This window comes from Olea europaea, unplaced genomic scaffold (genome assembly GCF_002742605.1).
Source record: "Olea europaea var. sylvestris unplaced genomic scaffold, O_europaea_v1 scaffold279, whole genome shotgun sequence".
Lineage (NCBI taxonomy): Eukaryota > Viridiplantae > Streptophyta > Magnoliopsida > Lamiales > Oleaceae > Olea > Olea europaea.
In genome coordinates this window covers 290098-308149 of record NW_019246376.1, presented here as the reverse complement: position 1 = coordinate 308149, position 18052 = coordinate 290098, and the positions used below count along the sequence as shown (strand labels likewise).

General features: G+C 33.7%; 2 protein-coding genes across 3 annotated transcripts; one reads left to right on the top strand and one right to left on the bottom strand.

The window, feature by feature from the left end:
- Positions 1-933: 933 nt before the first annotated feature.
- Positions 934-2742, bottom strand: LOC111383922. Its single transcript, XM_023008118.1, has 4 exons — positions 2545-2742; positions 1283-1496; positions 1143-1201; positions 934-984 (listed from the first exon to the last, which is right to left on the bottom strand). Exons 1-4 carry the CDS (start codon positions 2740-2742, stop codon positions 934-936), a joined length of 522 nt encoding a protein of 173 aa, XP_022863886.1.
- An 11033-nt stretch (positions 2743-13775) lies between these two features.
- On the top strand, positions 13776-17740 carry LOC111383905. Of its 2 annotated transcripts, XM_023008094.1 has the most exons (5): positions 13776-13910; positions 14098-14783; positions 15143-15547; positions 16012-16259; positions 17081-17740. In XM_023008094.1, the coding sequence occupies exons 3-5, from the start codon at positions 15181-15183 to the stop codon at positions 17420-17422; spliced, it is 957 nt and encodes a 318-aa protein (XP_022863862.1). In that variant the 5' UTR covers positions 13776-13910; positions 14098-14783; positions 15143-15180; the 3' UTR covers positions 17423-17740. The 2 variants fall into 2 exon arrangements, with proteins under 2 accessions (XP_022863862.1, XP_022863861.1); XM_023008093.1 differs by lacking the exon at positions 14098-14783.
- Positions 17741-18052: the final 312 nt, after the last annotated feature.

The window sequence follows — 18052 nt, the reverse complement described above, 5'->3', positions numbered from 1 at the left end:
AAAACCTGTTCTTAAGCCTATTTGTGAAGTATAATTGTGTCTATAATGAGCGATTTATTTTTACCAAATAATTGAGTGACTAGTATAATATATTTGTAAGGTGAAATTCCAACAATAATCAAGGTGATACCGGGCTCAATTTCCACAGTTTCCACCATATATCGACACAACCTCGATTGAGACAACACCCAACTTCCACTTCCTTCCTTCCCACCTTCGGTTGCTATATATATACTCACAAAGAGTCGGCCAAAATGAAAAACAATGTATAGCCCAAGAGAAACCACACAGGTTATATGAAAGAAAGAGGCCGAGAATCAAAGTCACAGAAAGAGATGGAGTGTTCTTCATAGTGGAGGCATAGAGGAGCCGTAGGTTATAAGGCAAATGAGTGACAAAAAATGGTAAGTTAGGTTAGGTTAACTAAGTGGTCCAAACAAGGCTCAACACAGGGTAATGAGCTCCAAATGAATACCATAGCCCTCCAAGTAAATGGGACAAACCATGAGCAACACTATTAAAATAGGTTGCTTTTAACGGTCCATAGAGATGTGGGTTGGGTTGTCTCGATTATAGTGTCGACATATAATTCAATTATATGGCCAAGGCCGATTGATAATAAATAAAATTGAGGTTACATCATTGTCCGAGAGATCGTTTGACAACAAATTGCCTGACAACCTCCATCTTGATGTCAAAGGACCTGTAAAAGAAAATGTCTCCCATTAGTGACACCTCTAATAGAAAATCAATAAAATTGAAAATCATTTACCTGTACCAATATTTAGAAGTTTCTTACAACTTCTAAATTTTGCCAATGGCAATACCTTCGTCCCCATATCGGAAGGGTTGTAGTAGGTGTGGACCTTTTCAAGTGTTACCACCTCTTGAGATATTATATCTCTAATGAAGTGGAGTCTAACATCAATGTGGTTAGTGCACTCGTGAAAAATGGGGTTCTTGCACAAATGTATAGATGGTTGACTATCAGAATACAATACCACATAATCATTCAAGACACATAGTTCATGAAGTAGGCCTCTAAGCCATAGAGGTTCTTTAATAGCTTCAGTGGTAACAATATATTCTGATTCTGTAGTGGATAGTGCAACAATATGTTGTAACTGTGATTTCCAACTAACACACGAATTAGATAAGGTAAACATGTAAGACGAAGTGGATTTCCTACCATCCCTATATCCTGCGTAATCAGCATTTACAAAATCCTTTAATTTTATACCTTTTTTATTAGCACTAAACTTTAAACCTACGTTACTTGTACCCTTCAAGTACTTTAATAGCCACTTTAGCGCTTCCCAATGCTCAGGGCCCAGATTAGCCATGTATCTACTGAGAGTACTAACAGCAAAATCTAAATCCGATCTAGTGCAAATCATCAAATACATTATGGAACCAATCACATTAGAGTAAGGCACTTTACTCATATATTCTCCTTCACGCTCATTGCAATCACGCTCATTGTAAGGGGATTGTTCCTTCGATAAAACAAAATGATTAGCAAGAGGCAACGTGACAAGTTTGCAATAACTCATATTAAACTTCTTCAATACTTTGGATATGTATGGAGACTGATGCAAAAACAAAACAGAATTTGACCTATCTCTTTCTATTTCCATACCTAGGATTCTTTTCGCCTTACCTAGGTCTTTCATGTCAAATTCACCACTTAGTTTTGCTTTTATATTATTTATCCACTTAGAGGATGATCCAATCAAGGCATGTCGTCCACATAGAGCAACAAAAACAGATAATTATCATCAGTCTCATTGTGTTGAAAATAAAAGCAGTGATCAAATTTACTTCTTTGAAACCCTATCGTGAATACAAAGGAATCAAACCTCTTGTAATACTGTCTAGGAGATTGTTTTAATAACCCATACAAGGATATTCCCAGAAAACACACATAATCAGGTTTTGATTTATCTTTAAAACCTTTTGGTTGATTTATGAAAATTTGACCATCAAGCTCACCATGTAAAAAAGCTGTTTTTACATCAAGTTATTCAAGTTCCCAGTCAAAGTATGCAACTAATGCGAACATAACCTTAATAGTGGTGTACTTAACAATTGGTGAGAAAATCTCATTATAATCAACGCCCTCCTTCTGTGTAAGCCTTTAGCTACTAACCTAACTTTAAAACTTAAGGGTTCCGAGCTACTAGTACCTTCCTTAACCTTAAAGACCCATTTGCAATCAACAATCGATTTGTTCTTAGGCCTAGGTACTAGCTCCCAAGTGTGATTATTTTCTAGAGAACTCATCTCTTCTTTCATTGCCTTAAGCCATTCATTAGATTGATCACTGCTTATTGCCTTTTCAAAGGTTTTTGGCTCTTTATCTGCTAGTTCTTCATAACTAGCCTGGGTGAAAGCTAATTCAGATTCAAAATCGAACCTTCTAGGTTCTCTCGTTTGTCTCATCTCTCTATCCCTAACTAAGTTGTAGTTAGTTAAATGATTTTCTTTCTCGTAGTGATTTTCTATCACTACTTCGTTACTATTCTCCACCTTAGGTTCCTAAACTTGAATCTCCACCTCATTAGGAGCAGTAGGGGTAGGTGTACTGAACTTTCCTAACTCCACTTTAAACAGGTCTCTCTCTTTACCTGGTTCAGTTTTACTCTCAGGTTCAGTTTCCTCTTTAATACACGGCATCTCATTCTCGTTAAACGTGACATCCCTACTTATGATAATCTTAACCCCCTTTTGCTTCCATCCCATAACCTATAACCCTTAACACCCTCGGGGTATCCTAGAAATACACACTTTCTAACTCTAGGTTCCAGCTTACCCTTACTTTGATGAGAAAAAAGCTGTGCAACCAAAAGTTCTAAATATCGAGTAATCACTCAGTTTACCCGACCATCTCTCATGCGGAGTGTCACCATTCAATGCAGCAGAAGGAGTCAAGTTAATCAAATAACAAGCAGTCATAACAGCCTCACCCCAAAATAACTTGGGAACACCAAAACTTATCATCATGCAACATACTTTATCAAGTATGGTCCTATTCATCATTTCTGCTACCCCATTTTGTTGAGGAGTGTAAGGAACGGTCTTATGTCTAGTTATGCTGCTTTTTATTCACATACTATCAAATTCCTTATTGCAGAATTTTAGGCCGTTATCTATCCTTAAAATTTTGATTTTCTTGCCAGTTTGGTTTTCTACTTGTCTCTTACAATTGTTAAAACTATTAAAGGTCTCAGATTTATCTTTCAATAGATAGACCCACACTTTCCTAGTATAGTCATTGATAATAGGCAGGAAATACCTATTCCCACCCGATGTAGGATTACTAGCAGGACCCCATAGATCAGAGTGCACATATTCGAGCATGCATTTAGCTCTATTAACACTCGTGGAGAAAGAAATTTTATGATACTTACCGAGCACACAATGATCACAAAATGACAAATCTGACACACAGTTATTACCAAAAGCACCTTTTTCATTAAGTAGTTTAAGTCCCTTGATACCTACGTGAGCAAGTCTTTTATACCATGTATGTGTGTGATCAATCTTGGCAGAGGAGATAGAGGAGTTCAAACCTCTAATCACTTTCTCAGTGGTAATATATATATCGTTTTTCTTAATTCACTTAATGGAAACTAAAGCACCATTGATCATTTTTAGCATACCATTTCCAATTTTACCGGTAAAGTCATCATTTTCAAGTCTCCCTACTGAAATCAGATTCCTAGACAATTCAGAAATATATCTAACATCTTTTAACGTGTACACAAAACCCGTGTCAAATTTTATATTTATGTCACCAATTCCAGCAATAGTATAGGCAAAGTTATCACACAGCATAACATGCCCAACATTAGATTCATGCAATTTATAAAACCAATTCTTCTCAGACGTCACATGAAAAGATGCACCAGAGTCAAGTATCCACTCATGCATGCAGGAATTAGCAGTTAGATTTAATTCAACAGTATATGCAACGGGACTTGTAATCATATAGACCTCACCACCATTTATATCGGTAGTAGATGCTAACACATTGACCTCATCTCTCTCCTTAACCTTTAGCTTACCTTTTTCCTTATGACAATCCTTTATAAAATGCCCCGTGTTTTCACAACCATAGCATTTTCTTACCTTAGTCCTAGATTTTGATCTAAAACTACCTTTGCTCTTCTTTTTCCATCCATGACCACTTGACTCGCCACTAGTTTGATATTCATCATGACTATTTTACCTAAATTAAGTTCTACCCCGCATCATATGTACCTCACCGTTCCTCTTATCGTATTTTTCAACCCTAATTTCCATTTCTTTACTTCTAAGGGAATCTATGACAATTTCAGGTGTCAACGCATCTCTACCATACTTAATGGCATTCTTAACTTCCTTATAGGAATCAGGAATTGCATTAAGCAAAATTATAGTCTTATAAGTTTCGAACACAGTCTCATCACAATTAACTATATCTTGCACCAATTTGTTAAACACGTCTAAATTGTCATCGAGATCCTTTGAATGGTCCATTTTAAAATTGAAAAAATGTTCAAGCAAGTAAAGTTTATTCGGTGTAGACTTGAACAAATATAAGTCTTCTAATTTTTTCCAAAATTCTTTAGGGATTTTCAGTTTACCCACTTTTCTTAAAACGGCATCAGACAAGTGTAAAATGATTGAGGTATAAGCAAGCTCATCGACTTCTTCTCTTTGTTTTCGTAAAAAATCAGTTGAAAAATTATCTTCAATGGCCTTTGAAACTTTTTATTGGACTAAAATACCCTTCATTTTTTGTTGCTAAATAGCAAAATCACATTTTCCATTAAAAATTCTCAAATCAAAGTTGTGACTTGTCATCTTTACACAGTAGTTAAAGAGAGCACAAAATACACAATCAAACCACACAAAGTAATTCTAGGGCCACAGACAGTATACATCATTCTAGATTCTCAGGGTTTCGTAAGACTCGCGGTCTTAAATCAAGGGAATGTTCGAACGGGTAAGGTCACGGTAGTTCTAACGAAATAAATAAACAGCGGAAGTAACAATGCAACAAAAGATACGTCTAGCATATTACTAGTTTCACGACAGTTATGTCACTGAGGCTCAAATACTGATTTAACTAAAAGACAAATACTCAATCAGATAATCAAGAGCACGTAACCCTAATTCTAGCACAAGCAATAACTGCTAAGCAATGGCAACCTCCAAACCTAATGATCACCCCACACGATGATCTGCTAGTGCAAAAATATAAAGGTTTAAGTCAATTTACCAGAGCGGATCTATCTGAGTCCGTAACGTGGAGAGATGAGAATTTGTTGCTTTAGGGCCACCACTATTCGCCCTAAAGTTTTAGCAAATGTAATAATTCGTTCAGCAACAAATGCAAATTGTAATCGGGGCAAAATCGTCCAAAATTTTTTGTACAACCTGAAACACTAAACCAAACATAGTAGTACGTTCAGGAATTTAAAATAATTGAAATGGCACGAAAAAACCACGCAGGAGGTCCTCCACACGCCGCCGCTGAACAACCATGCGCTGCTGGTCATCGCCGGTTGCCGCCGCCACACGCCTCACCACCGGAGGCGCCTCGACCTGCTGAGTCCGAATCTACCCTCAGTTTCTTCTACACGTCAGCCATTTGTCCGGAAATAGCAGATACAGGTTCGGCCCTTTTGAAGAAATCGTGAACCTGCCGCCCCTCTTGGTCGATTTCTTGCCGGAGAAGATGAGCCACGCTCTGATACCAATTGTAAGGTGAAATTCCAACAATAACCAAGGTGATACCGGACTCAATTTCCACCATATATCGACACAACCTCGATTGAGACAACACTCAACTTCCACCTCCTTCCTTCTCACCTCCGGTTGCTATATATATACTCACAAAGAGTCGGCCAAGATGAAGAACAATGTATAGCCCAAGAGAAACCACACAAGTTATATGAAAGAAAGAGTTCGAGAATCAAAGTCACAGAAAGAGATGGAGTGTTCTTCATGGTGGAGGCGTAGATGAGCCGTAGGTTATAAGCCAAATGAGTGACCAAAAATGGTAAATTAGATTAGGTTAACCAAGTGGTCCAAACAAGGCTCAACATAAGGTAATGGGCTCCAAATGAATACCATAGCCCTCCAAGTAAATGGGACAAACCATGAGCAACACTATTAAAATAGGTTCCTTCTAACGGTCCATAGAGATATGGGTTGTGTTGTCTCAATGGTAGTGTCGACATATAATTTAATCATATGGCCAAGGCCGATTGATAATAAATAAAATCGAGGTTACATTATTGTCCGGGAGGTCGTTTGACAACAAATTGCCTAACAAGATTAATTGTCAAAAATGGATCTACAAGTACTATCATTTATTTACTCTTTTATTCTATCAATTTACAAATTAAATCGTTTATAAATTCTTTGTGATAGTGGCTAAATTGCAAAAAAGTAGCTATTTGTAAATGCCGATAACGTTAATTTTTCTTAAAAAAATAAAAAAACTGTTTTAAGATTTTTGTCAAAGATTTCTCTCACTTTGACTATATATGTTTCAAGTGGTAATAGACTTTCTATTCTTACAAATTTTCTATGGTCCGTTTTGACATTTTAATTTTGTATTGGTCACATAATCTAGTAACGGTGCTTGAAATTTTATGGCACTCAATAATTATAATATATCAAAGAATAATAATTTGTTAATAGGTAAGGACAAAATCAGATAGAAAAAATATTTCTTTTTGTTGAGTATATGTGTTGCCATACTTTTGTTAATACTGAATACGATAAATTTGAATAAAAATAAACCACCAATTATATGTCTAATATAAAATATTTAAAAATATCTCATAAGGTAGACCAAAAAAATCAAAAGTATAGTGTGACAGAAGGTGACATATAGTTAAGTTATAGAACAAGGCTATCGTGACAGAAAATCTTTGACATACAAGATGACCGACACTCACAACACGAGGGACCACTTTTTTTCGAATTTTTAATTCAAAGAGGTCTAGCGGCATGTGAGAAGCTATCACCACCTCTGTCAAAGGTTTTCTGTCATAGACTCGCACGAGCTCAAACCTAAAATATATACCCTCCTAGCCCCCAGGGCACATCTGCAAGTGATAAAAGGAAAGGGTGGAGAAATCCAACTTTATTTGAGGCTGTCGCGTCAAGGGTTCGAATCCTGAAATATAGATTTGACTTTTGGGTAAGTGCAAGTGTACAAGCAGCCTTCCACCCTATATCTTTGGAGGCATAACTTGCGATTTACCTCTTTCACGATACTCCAGGGAAGGGACGGTGGGAAACCCTTAAAATTGGGGTTCAACCTTTTTTAAATATATACCCTCCTATGTTGGTCCTAAGAAATCATGACTTTATGGGAATAAAGAAAGCATTTCTTTATTAAAGCCATCATACCTTACTGAATCGTATAATAAATAAAATTTTAAACACAAAATCTCAATCTTAAACACAAACTATTAAATTGATCTAAACTATATCCAAATAAATGTTTGATTAAGATTTGTTTCTTAATTAAATGTGAATAATTAGGTCAGCGCCTAAATTTTAGGTAAAAGTATTTTAAGAAAGAAAGAAAATTAAGGGCCACAAAGTGCAAATGCATGCACGTGCGTTGGTGTGCCTCCAAAGCGACAACGTTTAGCCAAATGTCAAATGCGATTCATTTTTTATCATTTTTGGCCAACCATAAGACGCAAAAATCGGCCGACCAATTCCACTAAACGATTATTCCCAATCCCACCCCCTTGATAAAAAAATCACAATATTAAAAATAACAGATAAAGACATTAATTTTATTGATCGGATAAAAAATTGAATTCTTATAATGGGATACAGATTACAAACTACTTACTCTTTTGTCGAAAAGATATGTAGGCTACTAATGACATGCATAAATCACGCTATGAGAATTGGTCGTGCTCAAAATCATTACCTTAACTATGAGAAGTGATATGCCGAAGACTAAGTTAGTTATTGTAGTGAACTAATACTAAAGTAACCATATGGGAAGGTGTGGTTACATTTGTAAGGAGTGCTAATGCTATATTTTTATTTTTATTTTGATAATTTGAACTTGAATTATTATTCCCATGATGTCATGAAATTATCTCAAAACATCAATAAATATGGAAGTTAAAAAAATAAAAATAAAAATTTATTAGTATAACAAATGAGTGGTTGATATTATATTTCTTAATAGTGAGAGAGATCAATATATTGGAAATGAGAAAGTTGGTAAATCAAATAGATCAATATTTTATAAGTCGAATTAAGAACAATCCGAGTCACTAAAACGATACACATGTAAATCCAAATTACACATAAGAGGATTAATATGTGAACGAATAACTAATAACTTTATTTGTTCTCTAATAACCGATTTTCTCCATAAAGAGCAAATGTATGTGGATGAATTTGAAGAAAGAGAAGCAATGAAATAGTATGCCCCTCATAACCAAATTTGTATAACTAAGTTAGGTCATTACATCATGCATGTACAAGAGATCAATTTGATTTCTTGTGTAGGATTTTCTTGTTTGTTTGTTTTTAGAGTCGCCTAATTGGGCAGGATAGGACTATGAAATATATCTTTTTTTTTTGTCAAATAGAAAAAAGAATTACGAATAGTTTACAATTGTAATTAAACAATAAAAGAATCGTATTAGCCCCTGTTTGGTAGCAATTTTTCACCCTACAAAATCAAATTTTTAACCATTACTTTACTATTCCAACCGTCACTTTAGACTTTTCCACTCACTAATGAGACTCACTTTTCTATCTAATGGTCAAAAAATCAATTTTTATAATCACCACAGAACAGGCCCTTAAATTATGAAACTCCACAAAAAACTTTATTTGCAATACCATTTTATTCACGAACTAATAATGTAATTCTTATTAATAGTCACCTCCCGTAAAATTGCAATTAAAAATCTACCTTATATAAAAAAAATTAGTTTTTTACAACATAATGAATTTAGTCACCTAAAACGTTGCAAAAAGATTAATTTTGTTTCATATATCAAAGACCTGACACGCAAAGTTTTATTTTTATGTATAAAAGAACAGTTTCACTTAAATCCATGGTATTTAGACTCCTATGAAATCACGAACTTCTTCTAAGATTAGACAACCGAGCACATAAAATGATGTACAATGCAACACAAAGAAAGAAACATTAATTTTTTTTTATTCATTTGAAATTTATAATATCAACACCAAAATTTATTCATAGATTCACATCAGGGCCGGTCCTGGGCTGAGGCATTTGAGGCCTCAGTCTCAGGCCCAAAACCCTTAGGGGGCCCAATTTTGCTTCAATTTTTTTTTTTTTTTTTTGGGATAGTTTTGGATTTTGGATGTTATTGTAATTTTGTATTGTTTTCGTAAACTTGTAATGCTCAAATTTTTGCGTACATAATTGAAAATGTTATTAGATTTTTACGTAAATTTTTACGTTGATTTCGTCCGGGGGCCCAATTTACGGACCTCGCCTCGGGCCTCCATTATCACAGGACCGGCCCTGATTCACATATTATGAGTATGGTCGAGATTATCCACACAGTCGTTATAGCTATCGATCTTTAACACAGCACCACATGATTGGTTATGTGGCCCAAACAATGAGCGACCATTAATACAATAGGCTTTTGTGAGTCAAAAATTGACTATTCCATTTAGCATTTGCAAAAGCTTCTTTTTGCTTTGCTATCATTTTTATTTTGGGCGCAAAGCCAAAATGCGTGGTTTAAAACATGGTAAGACTTGTTGCATGCTATGGACCATCCGTGGCCCATTATTCTCACTCATTTCTTGTGTGTGAATGAAAAAGTTTGACTCTTTAAGAAAATAATTATTTAGTTGACTTTTTAATATAATCTTGATGGTGTGTTAATTATTAAATTCATTCAACTTTCACATTATGTAAAATCTAGTAAACAAATATTGTAGTATTTTGATGGAAGAAGCAAAAGTTATTTGCTTATAGAATTTAGTTAAAATTGTAAAGACTTGTAAAATTTAATGATATAGCAAAAAAAAGCCTAGTGAAGTGTCATGATCGGTGGTAATATAAGAATAATTATAATATAAAATAGCAATCAGCATAAGATAAAGCGGATATAACCAGTATTTTAAAAAACTCGTTTAGGCGATATTGGCGAATATAACCAGTATTCTAAAAGGCTCGCATAGACTCGAAACTCAGGCAAAATGCTTCAATTCACGTTTGGAAGCTTCTTCTTTTTTTTTTTTTTTCCAATTCTTAAATAGCAGAATTTTTTCCTTCATATCTTCCGTTTTCCGTAGACGCGCTTTATTAGTTTTTTTAATATTTTTTGTAAGTCTTTTTATTTGATTTTAGCTCATTATTATTATTATTATTATTATTTGTTAAAAAAATTTCATTTGACTTTAATTTCAAGTTTTTAAAATACTTTATCCATAAAAAAGTAAAAAATGACTTTATCTAGATAGTTAAATAAGATTCAATTAAGCTCCTCGCCCAGGCCTGTAAGAGGCCCTCCTCTCACATTTTCTCACCTCAATGGGTACCCTATTGTTAAAAAAATACTCCCAAAATACCCACTTGACCCCTCAAATGTGAGATGAAGTGTTCTACCATGTCTTTTATAGGCCTAGTAGAGCAGCACGGTTCAATAAGATATAAGTTTTGGTGTTATCTACATTATGTAATTATGATCTTGAGGCTCATTATCACTTGTCTGGTTGAAAATTGAAATTGTAAAAAATATTCTAATTTTTTGCATTTCTAAAACTTAAAAATTGTATTATTGACTAATGGTAAGAGTTATTAAGTAAATATTATATTTTATAATTTTAGATGTTTAACATGTATTATTTTAATTTTTAAATATTTTTTTTAAAATAGTTAAAATTTTAAAATAATATTATAAATAAGAAAACGTTTTTTTACGCCTAATCCCCGCCTAGGCTCACTTAAACTTGTAATGCTTGAAATTTCGACTTCACGTTTTGTCACACTTTACGCTTTTTAAAACACTGGATATAACAATAGAAATTTTAAAATTGTAATTAAGTTATTTCGGTTATTTACCAATCCTTTTCATTTAGTCATGGATAATACGTCCATAAATTATACCTGAGATAATGTCCTTTGAATTATTCTTATCGATATTAAGCGTTGATGGGAGTGGGAATGGTAAGTTAGAATCTTTTAACAGAACACTTTGTGATCTAAATTTCTGAGGATTTTAGTTTAAAAATGGGAAAAGAACGCTCTGAAGCATCCACCGTGGATTTATATTGATGGACTTGCTGCTCAAATAATGAGCCCAACAAGTAAAATACTGCACAGTCGCATTATTCAATAGACGGAAATAGCCCTAAATTGGACTCTATATATTTTTTATTTTTATTTTTTAAATAGAGTTTCAGTTTAGCACCTAATTTAGACATTTTATTCTCAAACTCTTAAGAAAGAGAGTATCTATTTTTATTAGGGTTAGGCATGATCCTACTCGATTCGATTTTAACAAGAATTGAACAGTATCTTAATTTTTCGAGTATTTAGTAAGTGGAACCGTTGGGTACAAATTTAATTATGGAATCATTCGGATTTGATTTGATTCGGTTCGATTCAATTTGGTTCCCTGGTTCCGTAATGTAATTAATTTTTTTTAATATTTGCAAAACTATATTAATTCAACTAATGACATGTTTAATCTTAACTCTTATAAAATAACGTAGTCGATAATCTCATGTGTCTTTTGCGTCTCTCTTTTTTGAGTTCTCCATAAATTTGATTGTTAAAATCACAGGAAAATAAAGATAGTGTGCTCACAATAATTAAAAGAGACGCTGTCGAGTTTCAATTCGATTTCTTTAAAATGAGAGAAATGGTATTACAGTATAATAACATATTTGGGTAAAAATTAGGTCAATGTGATTAAGTTGGGTTTGGACTGAAAATTAGAAATTAGAAAATCATATTTTTGGGTTTGAGTTAAGTTAACTAGTTAGTAAATTTATTTAGGAGAAAAATAAAATAATTTGATTTTTTTTAAAATAAATAAATTAAAAAATTGGAGAGATTTGATTTTTATTCAGTTCTTGATCTAAAATCGAGAATCGAATCGAACCGGTTGATTCTCGATTTAGATACCTGTTTGGCTATTTAATTAAGAAGAATCGCTCGATTCCATTCAGGTTTAGTTCGATCAGTTTCATTTGGGAGTTTTGTTCAGTTCTACTTTTCACATTTACAGGGTCTAGGAATGGCAACATGTAGAGAGAGAGAGAGAGAGAGAGGTGAGATTAAATATCTATATTTAGTCCCTTTTTTATGGCCATTATTTTCAAAAAATAATATTTTGAATAGCAATTTATAAGAGAATGTATGGTTAAAAAGTAAAGAAAAATTTTGAATTTACATGTAAAATATTTTATTGTATGAATGCGTAATTAAAAATAGGTATAAAGAAAAAAGTGTTTTCAAATAATATTTGTCGAACATGGGCTTATTGTTCTGTTTATTTTCATATTGTAACAGTGTCTAATTACAATTTACCCTTAAAAGACTCGATCACCTCATATTAGTGAGATAATTGATGTCAAATTAAGTGGTTGTATGTGACATGCTATATAAAACGTATTGTCACATTAAGTATCATGTGACATCAATCACGACTACTATAAGCCCCCTTTTTATGGAGATTAAAATCAAATTTTTAATAGATTTAGATAAAAATTGAAGAAATGTATAAATGAAAAGTTGTAAATCTCATGAAATATATGATCAAAATCAATTGTTAACTTCGACTTAAATTAAAATTTGAATTTTAAGCTACTATTGATTGTAGTATATTTGTGACGGTAGAAATTGTGAAGTATTGTAGGTTTTAGTTGTGCTCGCTTCCAAAACCTGTAAAAAAAAAAATTGATCAAATCACTTAAAATCTCTAAAACTTTGACAGGTAAAAAAATTCATTTCAAAATTACACACAACAACTTTGAAGCAACAATAAAATGATTATTTTAAGTTTTAATTATGAATCTGAAAAATATTGAGGTTTATTGTCATGAATATAATAATGACGGCAGCAAGATTAAGCCCCTGTTTGACATTCATTAAAATGAATGTTTTTGAAGAAAAAAAAAGAAAAAAAAGAGTTGAAATAGTGATTTTTTATAGAATGTGTAGTTAAAAAGTAGAAAAAAATTAAATTTATGTACAAAATATTTTATTATATAAATATATAATTAAAAATGAATTTAAAAATGATAACAAACAGGAGCCAGATAGTCAATTACTTAAAAATGCCTAACCAAGAATTTCATTGACTTGTAATGAAATAATAAAATAAATATTTAGAGATTCTATTTCTCGATAGATATAAATTTATTTATAAAAAAACATTGGCCCTGTTTGATTGGTTGTGCTTTTCCATTGAAAATGGAATTTGATCCCTATTTTTCAACTTTTGCATGTTTGATTTCCTAAATTTTATAGGAAAAACATTTTCTTGGGTTGTAATTGACGCGTCCCATTTCTTGATTTTTGAGGAAAATGGGAATTCATTTTCCAGGCTCTGATGTAATTTTTTTTCCTTTTTTTGTTTTTGTTTTTTTGACAATGGAACTAAATTCTATAAATAATTGTAAAAGAAATTTATAATTCTCAAAAAAATTAATTTTTAGACAATTTAATTTCCTAATTTTCCTTCCATCCAAATTTTATTCCTGCAATAATTGGGATGCTAAAAATTATTCACACAACTGCACTGCTGGTCTATCTTTCAATACCCGAGAGCGGGGCTCTGTCCTTAAACAGATCAATTCGCTTAATAGCAAGCAGCAAACAATCAAATCAAATCAGTAAATCCCCCGAAGTAAATTTCCGGAAACAACAAGTGAGTATATTTATATTTGTGAATTCTTTCATTTCTGATTGTTTATCTTACTGTAGTTAGTTCTTAAATTAACTATTATTCGATTCAATCAGATCAGCATTTTTTTTCATTTTTCGGATTTGGGGTTATCAAGATTTTCAATTCAAGAATTATTCTTGACTGAATGCCTACTCGTTGATTTTCTCAGCCGGATGTGTATATGCGTGAGAAGTGGGGTTGGGGGTTGGGAGTAGTTATAATTCCGTGTAGATAAAAGAGGATTTTTGTGTGTGGAAATGAAGAGAGGCAGCAAGGGTTAAAGGGATGTCAGAAAGGAAAGAAAACAAGAGTTGAATCCAATGATGGGAAGACTCTTAAAAGGGAAATCTTTATGTCAAGGCTGTTGCTGCTGGGAAAGCTGGCGAGAGGCAAAGAAGTGGAAATCGGTGACTGAAGCTGAAAAGGCTGCATATGAAGCTAAAACTGCAAAAGGCTAGTCTGAAAAATGACAAACGCCACAAGAAGCAGCAAAGCTCTGAGGGTGATTAAGAGTCTGAGATGTTGAGGTCTGAAGTTAGTGATGTAGATGATGAGTCGAGTAGGGAGGAGAGGAAGAGCTGTACAAGAAACGAAATGAGGGTTATGTATGAGTTAGGATTCAAATTAGGGGACTTTTTGAGAAACCCATGGCATGGACTCTGGATATGTAATTACATACTTTTGGCATTCGTTTTGGACCTCAAATGGATCAGCATGAACCTGTATCTTGACTGTTGTTTTATGTTTTGTCGTGTTCACCCTGTATATAGGTTCAGCTTAGTTTTTAAGTGAACTTTCTATGGTTTCAATGTAGCCTTGATGACCTAAGATGTTGATCCCTTTCTTCATCAGCAGGTATGAATATGTATATAGGTACATGTATTCAGGAATAAAACTTCTTTGGTGTTTTGCTTCCTTAAGAGAGATCTGCGTGTTTAAATAAAGAGAGTGCAATAATTATTTTCCGTGATTTCGAAATGTTTTTGAGTTTCTAATGCCTTCTGTTCCAGCTTGAAGCTTTTATTCAGGATAGTGATTATTTTTTATGACTCTCTCTAACCATCAGAGCCCCTTCTAGAACTGAAGGAAAGAATAAGAAAAGATAGATTTTACATACATTATCCTTGTTAAAGTGTATGCTTTTGATATAATTCATATACTCACCTATTATTGAATATCTGATTTTGTTATTACCTTGGTTCTTTTGTTGTTAGGTTAAGTAAAAAATTTAGTATCCCATTAAACAGCAGTGATGAATAGGCAGGCTTCGTATGCTGATGCTAGTGCCAATCCATATGCTGCTTCTAAAATGCAGATGCAGCAGATATCTGCACAGAGAATTCAGCAGAATGCTGCAATGAGTAATTTTCCAGGGCGACTTAACTCTTTACCTGCAGAGCAAGCAAATAATTCTGGTGTTCCGTCTCAGATGCAGCAGATAGCTGCACAGAGATTTCAACACAATGCTGCAATGAGTAATTTTCCAGGACCGGCAGGACGTCTTGATTCTTTACCGGCAGAGCAAGGAAATAGTTCTAGTGTTCCATCTCAGTGGGATAGAGATGCACCAAAAGTGTCAAATTCAAAACAGATGCAGATTCATCCACACACTGACCCAAGTAATATTTTATACTCCTCTTTGTCCTCTGGTTTATCACGGCTTTTAACTTTTGATATACTGTTTCCTTGCTAAGTGTATACTATTTCATGTTGCATATTGTTTACGCTTAAGAAATTTCATATTTATTTTTGTGCTTATTAGGCAGAAATGTCATTTCTTAATTTAGAGATGTTGGTTTATTTAGGTTGTATGAATCTGCAGTTTACAAATGATTATGATTTGATGGTTTTAAGTCAAGTTATTCATGTGTGTGTATATATAACGTGGCATGCACTATCTCTGTAGAATTTGGAGGTTCTTCAGAAGTAACAAGGAGTGGCAAAGGCAGATTTACATGCTTTATATGACTTTGAAAGTTGAGTGAAGCTCAGTATGAAAGTGAATAATTTGATGAAAGTTGCAGTGGATGTTCTGTATTAGCCTTAGGTTACAACCATCTGTTTTTTTGTCATGACCAAACAGGAAAAGGAGGCAATTCCATCCAGTCTTATCACCAGAGACCGGTAATGGATTCAAATAGTGATTTTGGAAACCATGCCAATACAGAGATTGGACAGCAGGCCCATGAGGTAGACATGGAAATCGGTTATGAAGACAATCCTTTTCATTTGAATTTTGAAGGTCTCGAGAAGAGATTCCAAGAAGAAATCTTGAAGCTAATAAAGGAACAAATTGATGCAGAAAACGCAGAAAATGCTAGGCACAGAGAGGTATATTTTAGGAACTCAGGTGTAAACATCATCATAATTTTGTTAAGAGCTTCTCATTTCCTTTCCTATGGTTGATTTACATTTCGTATTTCCTTTCTCGACATTAAGACTTATAATTCGTGTAGGACAGAGAAAATAAATTCTATGGTATCACTTCCTTAATGACGAGAACTCGATTCTATCTTAATCACCAATTCATCACCTTACACAGTAGGAATGTGGATATAATCTCCAGTTAAATAACAAAATATCTAATTGTTGAAAAATCGAAAAATTAATTAAAAAGCCATAATCCAAATCCCTGATATTGTTGCACAAATTTATAAATTCATGTAAGTTTATATACCCTGCCCTCCTCTCTCTCCCATAATAATTCTTACTTATTATTCTGCTATATGAGAATATTTTCTGGAAAGCTATTTTGATTTGTTCTAGCAAAGATGAACTGAATATGTTTCTGTAGTTTAAAATCTGCTTTTCTCGGCTAATGACTGCATGATAGGCAAAAATGTAACAATGCAATGTTTATATGTGACACGTTAATTAAGTGGGAGCACCTAAGCGTGATCTCTTTAACCTCTCACTTTCTATGAAGTTTATAAATGCCACATGTTCGCTCAATCTCTCATTGACCGCTTCTTAGTAATAAACTCGCATTAACCAGCTTTATTGACCACCCGTACCAAGAAAATATATTTTTCTGCAGTCTGCACTAAATTAACTTAAAATGTAAAACAAAGGTTTCTGAAATATTTTTCTATCATGAAGTACATTAATTTTTATTTCATCTTACCAACATTACAATGTCTTACCTTCTTCAGAAGATAATGGAGATCAATAACAAGTACCAGGAGAAATTATCAGTTCTTCGAGCACAACAAGCTAATCGAAGAGAGGAGTTTCTTCGCAGGGAATCAGAGGCAAGACTACAACAGTATCAGCAAGCTGGAACGAACCACCTCCAGGCCAGAACCGGCCCAAACAACCCTCAGGGTTATGTTCCGGCTGTCCCTCCACAACCATACCCAACTGATCACAGGGATCATATTAATACTTATGGCCAATCACCATTTCTCAGTGTGGGAGGAAACCAAGGAACTGAAGGACGGGTTCCATATCCTCAGGGTCGAGTTTACGGCAATTCCAGTGGTCGTTCTTATTAGGGATTTTATTTCTTACAAATTCAGAATTGGCACTTAGAGTCGCGAAGATACTTGCTGGAACCCACAGTTCGGACCTATACACTGTCAAAGTAATGTCGATTTTTGGTTTGAAGTCCTCTTTCAGACTTGTAGTTTCTTATGTAAATTATACCGTCTTTTCTACCTTGACTCGTGGTTCTTTCTCGTCTGAAACTACCGTAGTGGTGTAAATCCCTTAAAACCTAAATCTTTGTTTCTTCCAGCTGATGTGTTTTTGATATGGACTGCAGTTTTTTGTCATAGTAAAGCCATGAAATCTTTCATGTGTTCATGGATAAACACATTGCAAAAATTTATTTTGGGCTTCTTACTCGACATGAATTTGATGTGCTTATAAAAAATGTATGTGTCATACTCGCACGGCATGTTTGTATTCAGCATTGAAAACCACTTAGCCTACTTTCAAATATTAAGGTGAATATATCTTCACTGCTCGACTTTTACACCAAAGGTCTTAAGAGATTCTCAATGGTAGATTATGTGGAGATTGTTGAAAAAATTTAGTTGTCAACTCTCAAAGTGGTTGTGTAACTAAAAAGCCTCAAATGTGTTAAAGGCCCTTCAAGTGATAATCTATTCTTCGATCTTCCT

Excerpts from the sequence above, each read along its gene's own strand:
- LOC111383905 (XM_023008093.1), top strand. The coding sequence starts at position 15,181 with ATGAATAGGCAGGCTTCGTATGCTGATGCTAGTGCCAATCCATATGCT. Across the intron at positions 15,548-16,011 it reads TCATCCACACACTGACCCAA|GAAAAGGAGGCAATTCCATC; the intron begins GTAATATTTTAT and ends ATGACCAAACAG. Across the intron at positions 16,260-17,080 it reads AAAATGCTAGGCACAGAGAG|AAGATAATGGAGATCAATAA; the intron begins GTATATTTTAGG and ends TACCTTCTTCAG.
- LOC111383922 (XM_023008118.1), bottom strand. The coding sequence starts at position 2,742 with ATGGGATGGAAGCAAAAGGGGGTTAAGATTATCATAAGTAGGGATGTC. Across the intron at positions 1,202-1,282 it reads GCTATTAAAGTACTTGAAGG|GATATAGGGATGGTAGGAAA; the intron begins GTACAAGTAACG and ends CTGATTACGCAG. Across the intron at positions 985-1,142 it reads TTACCTTATCTAATTCGTGT|TCAACCATCTATACATTTGT; the intron begins GTTAGTTGGAAA and ends GTATTCTGATAG.